Source organism: Labrus bergylta, chromosome 23 (assembly GCF_963930695.1).
Source record: "Labrus bergylta chromosome 23, fLabBer1.1, whole genome shotgun sequence".
NCBI classification, from domain to species: domain Eukaryota; kingdom Metazoa; phylum Chordata; class Actinopteri; order Labriformes; family Labridae; genus Labrus; species Labrus bergylta.
Genome location: NC_089217.1, coordinates 5,680,526 through 5,689,217, shown reverse-complemented (window position 1 = coordinate 5,689,217; position 8,692 = coordinate 5,680,526). Strand labels below are relative to the sequence as shown.

Genomic DNA, 8,692 nt, shown 5'->3' with positions numbered 1-8,692 from the left:
TTCCTTCTACTTCCTGAGGAAGTAAAAGACTGAATTGTCAGATTTGTTTTATGTTGGCATGATATTCATTCATTACCTGTAATTGGACCATCCAGACATTTATTCTTTGCTTTTTGAGTAAGGGAAGCAGGCAAAACAAGAATTATTCTTCTCCCTGCTCCTTTCCGTACATATAAGTATGAATTGTTTTTTTCTGTTGTGTTTTGACATGTATAAAACACACAAAAAAACATACATAAATAAAAGAAAAAGAAAAACGTAAACATGTATTGTTAAACAGCAGCCAAATTAATGCATCTGTTACTGAATACGCCATCCGCCAATGTAAACCACATTACCCAGAAGGCCTTGCTACAATAACATAACCACGGGGCGCTTTCATCCAATCACAGCTTGAGTATGACGGTCTCCTACTGACGTGTCGCACTCGACTATTACTGAGGGGAAAAACACAGGTCTTGTTTTTTCCTGCTACTTCTGTAACCCGACAGGTATCACCCACGGACTGAACCATGTCAGAGCCCAGCAAGCAAGAGATTTCAACTATTTTTAAGCGACTTCGCTCCATTCCTCCGAACAAGGTGAGAGTTTCAGCCGCCTGTGTGTGTTTCTCTCTTCAACAAGGAAGTCAGCTGAACTAAAACATTGGACACGTCGCACTGAGAAACGCGAAAGCGAGTTTTTAACCTACTGGCTTAATTAACCCGCTGACACTTGTGGTTTTTTTCCCACCCTGAATTAAATGAACACATAAGAAATAACCATCTGTGTGTCAACACCATATTGTGACATTTACAGGAGGGCTGTCTGTCACAAAAGATCACCTGACGCAACATTAGCCAGGTGGTTGACAGCCCAGTTAGGTGGCTACATTTTGACAGCTGACATTGGCCATATTTGTTGAGTGCTTCATTTCTGTTTGCGTTTAGATTCTTCCACACCTGGAGTTCACTTGTTAAATTGAAAGAAAGAAAGTAGGGCCTGAATCATCCCTGCAAAAAAAGTCAACTCCATTGAGAAATTCCCCAACAGCTGTTTGAATCAGCAACTCATTCACCAGACACACATGTATTTTTATTAATTGTATGATCCTCCATGCAGAGGGGATAGAGGAACAGCTTCAGTCCTGCATGCTTTATTAAAAAGTGGATGAATCTACACATATTGTAAAAAAAAAAAAAAAGCTTTATTTTTTTCTGCATCTTCTTCTGTAGGTTTGCTTTGACTGCTCGGCTAAAAACCCGAGTTGGGCCAGCATCACCTATGGGGTGTTCCTCTGTATAGATTGCTCTGGGACTCACAGGTCTCTTGGGGTGCACCTGTCCTTCATCAGGTGAGTCAGGATTTCTTCATTATACTACTTTTCAAAAACAAACACTGTTGACGTAAGAGGCAGTCAGCAAGAAATGGTAAACAGGCAAGACATTACAAACATTATAATAAATAATCAATTAATTAAATTGGGTAATCTAAGACAGGGCTTCCCAAACTTTTCAGGTCGTGACCCCCAAAATAAGGGTGACAGAAACCCCCCACTGTTCTTTAAGGTGGTTAGTTAGGTTTATGACGTAGCGACAGCCACGCACACACTAATAAACCTATCCAAAAAACTAGTCGCACAAAATAATACAACAGCCTAAAAAAAAATAACTTAATGATACTGTCTTATATGACATTGGACTACTTTTTGCATATTTACAAAAATGGTAAAAAGATATACTCATGCACTTTTAAATGATTTTTAATTTTTTATGGAAGGCATCTCGCGACCCCCCCCCCCAGCTCTTGGTGGCTGGCGACCCACCTTGGGGCCCCGACCCCCACTTTGGGAACCACTGATCTAAGAGGTGGAGGTACTATAAAAAGAAAGGCAAATAAAGTGCACGGCGTTCAAATGATAATAAGCTATCGTTCAGGTCATTTGAAACCTGTGCGTGCTTGGAGGAATTTGAACCATCTGCTACAAGAACCTGGATGAAGCCATGAACCAATTTATATAAAATTAAAACAATCGATGACAACTTTCAAGTATGGATTCATTTCTTAAAAAATAAAAATAAATGTGTGACCCAAAACATTTAAAAAAATAAAGAAAACCTAGACATGAGTCAAGAGTTGGGGAAAGAAACTTCATGTACCTCTCAAACCCGTTTAGTCACATAAAAATAATCAAGGGTTGTTCAAATCCTAACACTGTTGTGATCCACAGGTCCACGGAGCTGGATTTTAATTGGTCCTGGTTTCAGCTGAGGTGTATGCAAGTTGGAGGCAATGCCAGTGCGGTCAGTACATAAAGGCAGAATATCTGCTGCACGGTATTAAAATCCTCAAAGCATTGAATCCCATGCATCTTTTGTATCTTCATTGTTTCCTGTTTGCTTTTTCCAGATTTCATTTTTCAACCAACATGGTTGCACAACAAGCGCCGCAAATTCCAAATACAACAGCCGAGCCGCTCAGCTGTACAGAGACAAGATAAAGACTTTAGGCACACAGGCCACCAGAAGTCATGGCACCGAGGTGAACGCAGATGTGTTTCGTGACTTTGTGGTTGAGATTAGCTTATACCACTTTGCATAAAATGGTTGAAAACGTTAAAACGTTGAATCATTTTACTTCTCTTCTTCTGTGCAGCTGTGGCTCGACAGTCAGGCTCCTCTCTCCCCAACAGCACCAGACGACAAGCAGGTGGATTTCTTCAGTCTGCTTTCACAGGTAGGGATGTGGGATTTCTTAGTTCAGAAGTGATTTTTATGAAGAGCTTGTTTGATTCCCAAACAGTGGTGCAGAAAAGTCATTAGTGTCCATGTAATGTTTTTCAGTCTGAACCTGAAAACTTGAACATTGGCAAAATGAGTCTAAGCTCGACCTTATCAGAGAGGCCTTCAACTCCGGTTAAAGAGGAGAATGGAAATGGTAAAACGTTTTTTCTTGTAAACAACATACAAACCATTTATAGGTGTATTTATCGCAATAACATCGATGTGGGTGATCACAAATAAATTATATCTTTTCAGGCAATCCAGAGGAGGGTCCAAGCGTGGATATGCTTAGTATGTCTCCAAAAGCAAATCTAGGTATGATTTTTTTTTTTAATTCACTTTAAGTTATAAACATTTTTAGTTTAATGGTGTATTTTAAGTGATTGTGTTTTGCTGAATGAGTTAATACAATAGAGAAACAGCCTAAAGTAAACTGATGAAACCATGTATTTGCAGTATTATTCTGTATTACAAAGCTGGGGGGGCGAGTTAATATTCCCAGTTGTTGATCTGTTGGAGAACTTCAGACAGAAGCTCTGAAGTGTTTCTATCGTCTTTGCCGCGTTCACAACTAAACACTATTACATAGCAGTCACAGAAAAGTTTGACTGTGACACTTTTTAAAAGCAGGTTAAGAAAATTAAACAAATTCAACGTTCCGATTTAGAAATAAAAGTCAAAACCAATTGCAGGGTTCCTGTTTGGATCCCTGTAAGATATCCCTTATCGCCATAGCTACCAAAGGCAACAAAGCTGAAATTTTGAAAATCCCTACTTGGGAGACGTTGTATCTGAATTATTGGAGAAGAGAATATAAACTTCACTGTTTGATCTGTCCAGATGTCCCATCTCTTCTTAAGAAGAAGCCAGCTGCTGCCAAGAAAACCGTATGTATTCATATACCTAAACCTTTGTCTCTATCTTTGATTACATTGTCACAGACTTTGCCTTACAAACTGTGTCTGCTCCTAGTTGGCCTCTAAGAAAGGCGGTCTTGGCGCTCAGAAGGTGAGCAGCAAGAGTTTCTCCGAGCTGGAGAAGAAAGCTCAAGCTGCCGACAAGCTCAGAGAGAAAGAGGGGGGGCCGGCGTCCACCAAGAAGAACACCCAACCTGAAGAATCCATGTACGTCTCTTCATGTCCTCCTGTTTCTGTAATGCTTTCTTTTTTTTTTGCTTATTCCCTCCCTGTGTTGATCATTTTTTTTAAAGCTCTTGTCTTTCTTGTCCTCAGCACTCCATCTCTGCGACTGGCCTATAAGGATTTTGAGCAGCAGAGGAAAGTGGAGGAGAAGAAGTTTAAGGGATTTGAGGGGAACAAGAAGGAACAAGCTGAGAGACTGGGCATGGGACTGGGCAGCAGAGGGTACGACGATTGAGATTCTTCAAAGCAGTGATCCTGCAGTGCAGCAGATCGAAGAGTTACCTTTTTCTTATGTCTGTTTTCTTGCACTCGTATCCACTCTGTTTCCTGTAGCGAGATGTCTCACTCGGTGACGTCGGACATGCACATGATCCAGCAGGAGACTCCTGTGGGGGCCAAAAGCAAGAAAGGGCGACGGTTCAATGACGACGATGATGATGAAGGATCCTTCAGCCCCAGGTCAGATTGAATCTACTAATTCAATATTCTGTGATAGTCAAGAACATTCTTCTTTTATTCTTTATCTTTGCTTGAATGTTGTGGTTTAATGTCACACTTCAGTCACTGCTTTAATGATACCGTTTCTGAATGTGGTCACTTTTCTCCAGCTGTGGATCGCTGCACTCTCTGTACTCGCATATTACAATCCATTCACAACGGTTTTATTTGTTCACCTGCTATTTTTCCTGAACGTCCTTCTTTCTTCAGGGTCTCGTCTCGATACGAGAATGAAGCAGAGACGTCTGATAGTTATTCAGCGCGGTGGGAAAGTAGAGGTGAGGTCGAAGGCTGGATGAAGGAGAGCAAGAAACCAGAGCCGGACTTCTACCTGACCTCCACGATCTCATCGCTGGACGACAGGTACATCATGTCTCTGTCACTGCAACTCATCATGTCTTCAACTTCCTGTTTGTTACTCCATGTAGAGTATCCAGCAAATCCAGCTTTGTTTTATTTGTGCTAGAAGTGCAAAAAGAAGAATAAAAGGAGCAACTTGTGTTTTGAATCCACATGCAACAGAAATGTGATTGAGATAGACAAAGTTTTTTCTTTTTTTAATTGTTGTCTCTTTTTTTAAAATTGTTTTTCAAAAGGTCCACATCCAGAAGAAAACCCGAACCGGTCTCGGACTCGGGGGAAGCTCAGAAAAAGTTTGGAGTTGATGTGAAATCCATCTCTTCAGACATGTACTTTGGGAAACAGGATAACTCTGAGGTACAAAACAACGTCACCCGCTCCGCATGATGTGTTCACTGAATATAATGTCTTGAGCATGTTCACAGACGATTTGCAGAACTTGTGGGTTTAATAGCTTCTCATGTTTATATAGGCACTTTAACTCCTGATATACATATCTAGTTGTGAATAAAACAAGAAAGTACAAAATCTCTGGTTTGTCCTTTAGGCTGAATGCAACTGATGGTGTTAGGAGTCTTCACTTTTAGACCCTGACTGAAACAGATGCCTTTCAGAACAGCTGCTGTAAAGTGTTATCTGTGTTGTTTAGTACGAGGCCAAAACCCGACTGGAGAGATTCTCTGGGAGTTCCTCTATAAGCTCAGCGGACCTGTTTGAAGATCAGAAGAAACAGGCTGGTAAGAGACCCCCCCCCCTTACCAATTCAATGAAAACTTTGCGGACAATTTGAATACGTGCAAACCTGTTTGTTATCTGTCGGTCTGCTTAACTCTGAGTTCGTCTCACGCTCACAGCGAGTTCCTACCGTCTGACCAACGTGCTGCCCAGCGCTCCTGACATGGCCCAGCTCAGACTGGGAGTGCGCTCTGTTGCGGGGAAACTCTCCGTCATGGCCAGTGGTGTCGTGAACTCTATTCAGGTCAGTAAGGAAACAAAACACTCACATTAACATCAAACAAGAGAAAATTCAACTTTTTTTTTTTTTTTTTTTACATTCCACTCTGCTTTTCTTCCAGGATCACTACAGTACTTGAGTCGTGCTGCTCCTCCTCTTGGATTCAGCAGCCTCATCATCATCCTCCTCTGTTTTACAGAGTCTGAGAAGCTTTGCAGTGAGTGTTGGTCACTGCAAAGGACAAAGCTTCTCTATAAAAGACCCCCAGATATCCCTGTAAACATCTCTATCTAGTTTTATATTGGATAATGTACATAGAAAAGTTGCTACAATCAAGATGGTGGAAGCACAATATTTCATGGGGAGTTATATTCCCCTGTCGGCATCTTGAAGGGGCATTAATGTGTATAATTTAGAAAAGAAGAACATTCAGTTTGCAGTTTATTACTTTCTTTGCTTTGTGGTCTTGAGTTATAAATGTTTAGCAACGCTGTATGTAGCAGGAGCGACTTCCTTTAGGTGATGAGTTTAAAAAAAAAGAATCCTCAGCAGTGTAGAGGAATAAGTTGTACCTTTTCTTTTTAAGTGGTTACAATCGTTCATTACACACAGTGTGGGGTCCTATTGTTATTCTTTTTTTTTTTTTGCACATTGCTGAAGGTTTGAAAGTGTCCTTTCTGTCCCAAAAGTGCACTTATGTTTGCTTTTCCACAGACGGGACCAAAAGCTGAATACAGAGGCCTTGAGGTGTAGCTTAATGTTCATACGTCATCAGTTTGAATCTGCCACATTAGCGCACAAGCTTTCTGTTGATGTTTTTTTTTCTCTCTCTATATCTGTGGTCAGGTGTGTGTGACGAAGTTGATATAAAATTATATTTAAAAAAAAAAAAAAAAAAAAAGTTTGACATTTTGGTAAAACCCCTGGTTGGCTTTCTTGCTTTAGTTGAGTTTTAGATGAGACGATCAATTCTAGTCTCATATTAGTCCGTTATGATATATGGAGCTGTGAGCAGCAGCTTGATTGGCTTGCCTGAGCATACGTGATGGAAACGAGGGCAGCTTAAAGTAAACACGATGTTGGTACAGCTGAGCATGTGTACCTTTAAACGGAGCCAGGCGAGCTGCTTTTCCCTGTTTTCAGTCTTTATGCTATGCTAAGCTAAGCTATGGCTGTTGTGGTTTCAATCTATTGCTAAAGGCCTTAGGTAATCAGTTTAACAGAACCAGAAAGCCCCTTAATGTAGACTAGTTGCACTACATATTTATATATATATAATATATATATATATATTTCTTTTCTTATTTCTTTGCTATTGTTTGGAGTTTGACACTTTAAAATGGTTTTAATGAAGAATGGGGTCAACATTGTAACTTTCAGATTTATTGAATTTAAAAGGGTGCCTTTTGATGATGTTTGGGTTGTTTTTTTTTTTGTTTTTTTTTGTAGCTGCTTTTTGTTAAAATTAGTGTTTACATGTTGGAGGTTGACCTTTTTTGTTGTTGTAACCTTCACTGTTTAATCAGTTAACTCTCCCAGACAAACCATTTCCTGATGTGGTGGGACCTCTTTGTAGCTCTTAGGCCCCACCTTGAATAAGAATGTAAACATCTAAAGCTTTCAAAACTATTATTTGTCTTATTATTTGCTGTTCCTGTAAAAAAACAAAACAAAAAAAAAAGAAATGTGGTTAATTCTTGGCACTTATAGCTCTTCAGGTGGGGCTATAGTTAGAAAATAGAACGCAGCTTGAGAAAACAGCTTTACTATAACGTTTGCCGCGATGCTAAAAATGCTTAAATTAGATTTTGCAGAGTTTCTAAAGCCCTGATGAGGAACGCTCACTCTGTAGTAATTCTGCCTCTCAGGACTTTGATTTGACTTGTAAACATAAAACACTAAAAGAGGGCAAAAGTCTGAGTTTTATATCCTTCAGTGACCAAATATTTGTCTACTCCATCACTTAATGCCTTAGTCCAAAGAGGTCTGATGAGCATGCCCTCGTTGCTTTATTGTTGAGTCATCTGGTTATTTTATTTGTTTTGCACATCATTTGTTAGACATTGCACGTGGCAGCTTTTTGCTTGAATGTACTTTAATGTAATTTAATATTTTGCCTCTAAGTTGACATTGCATCCATGTTAGGACTTTTTTTTATTGTATCTGTTGATGTTTGTATAATATTTTTTTTTTGTGCCTTCTTATGTTAAACATTGTTAAAAGTTACCTAGAAGAAAAGCAGCCCATGTAATTGGCATGTCCCATAGTTAATAGCTGACACATTGTGAAAAGAAGAGAGCGAGTATGGCTGTTAAATATGAAGAATTATTCAACGAGAACTGTACAGTAGACTGAAATCCTCTATAGATACGGTGGTGTATACGGCTTTGAAATCAAGTTTTTGGCATATTTTGACACTCTAAATCTCAGTTTAGATTTTTGGAAACATGTTGAATAAATGGCTTGTGCTTACGCTGCGTGGTTATATTTTGCCTGCACCAGTTTTCCATGTTATAAATAAATCGTGTTACTCTTGGGGGGAAGGTTTGCATGTTTATCAACGTTTTGTCTTCAACAGTCGTATTTTTTTTTTTCTCTACAAACCATCCTGAACTGAACAATTTTCTATTTACAATTACATTAATCAGGAGCTGTTTTTAAGTTCCCTTTCTATGCTTCTTCTTTAATAAAAAATAAATAAGAATTCCTGTTGATCAGGACTGCATAAAAATGTTAAAAAGTTAAATTCTATGGGCTGTTCGGAGGTCGGAAATATATAGTAAAAGCAGCCCTTGTACATTTCCACATTTACTCCTGGTGGCTCTCTAATTATTTGTCTCAGTTCTCCTTTAAAGTTATTGATAATCCATCATCATAGCCACATTCAGAAAATAGTTTGGCATACGCTTACGTGGCTGGCTGAGGCGTTTATGGTACGTCTTAAAATGTCTGAAATCTGAGTGTTTCATACAGGA

General features: G+C 39.4%; 1 protein-coding gene across 2 annotated transcripts; it reads left to right on the top strand.

Annotated features, from left to right (window-relative positions):
* Positions 1 to 406: 406 nt before the first annotated feature.
* On the top strand, positions 407 to 8,189 carry arfgap3 (ADP-ribosylation factor GTPase activating protein 3). 2 transcript variants are annotated; one of them, XM_065951037.1, is made up of 16 exons: positions 407 to 581; positions 1,215 to 1,333; positions 2,210 to 2,282; positions 2,389 to 2,520; positions 2,635 to 2,715; positions 2,823 to 2,916; positions 3,027 to 3,077; positions 3,603 to 3,649; positions 3,735 to 3,886; positions 3,995 to 4,126; positions 4,238 to 4,363; positions 4,613 to 4,765; positions 4,999 to 5,119; positions 5,412 to 5,499; positions 5,617 to 5,741; positions 5,839 to 8,189. In XM_065951037.1, the coding sequence occupies exons 1-16, from the start codon at positions 513 to 515 to the stop codon at positions 5,854 to 5,856; spliced, it is 1,581 nt and encodes a 526-aa protein (XP_065807109.1). In that variant the 5' UTR covers positions 407 to 512; the 3' UTR covers positions 5,857 to 8,189. The 2 variants fall into 2 exon arrangements, with proteins under 2 accessions (XP_065807109.1, XP_065807108.1); XM_065951036.1 differs by having other exon boundaries at positions 3,018 to 3,077.
* Positions 8,190 to 8,692: the final 503 nt, after the last annotated feature.

Excerpts from the sequence above, each read along its gene's own strand:
- arfgap3 (XM_065951036.1), top strand. The coding sequence starts at position 513 with ATGTCAGAGCCCAGCAAGCAAGAGATTTCAACTATTTTTAAGCGACTT. Across the intron at positions 2,917-3,017 it reads TAAAGAGGAGAATGGAAATG|GCAATCCAGAGGAGGGTCCA; the intron begins GTAAAACGTTTT and ends ATATCTTTTCAG. Across the intron at positions 5,500-5,616 it reads AGATCAGAAGAAACAGGCTG|CGAGTTCCTACCGTCTGACC; the intron begins GTAAGAGACCCC and ends TCACGCTCACAG.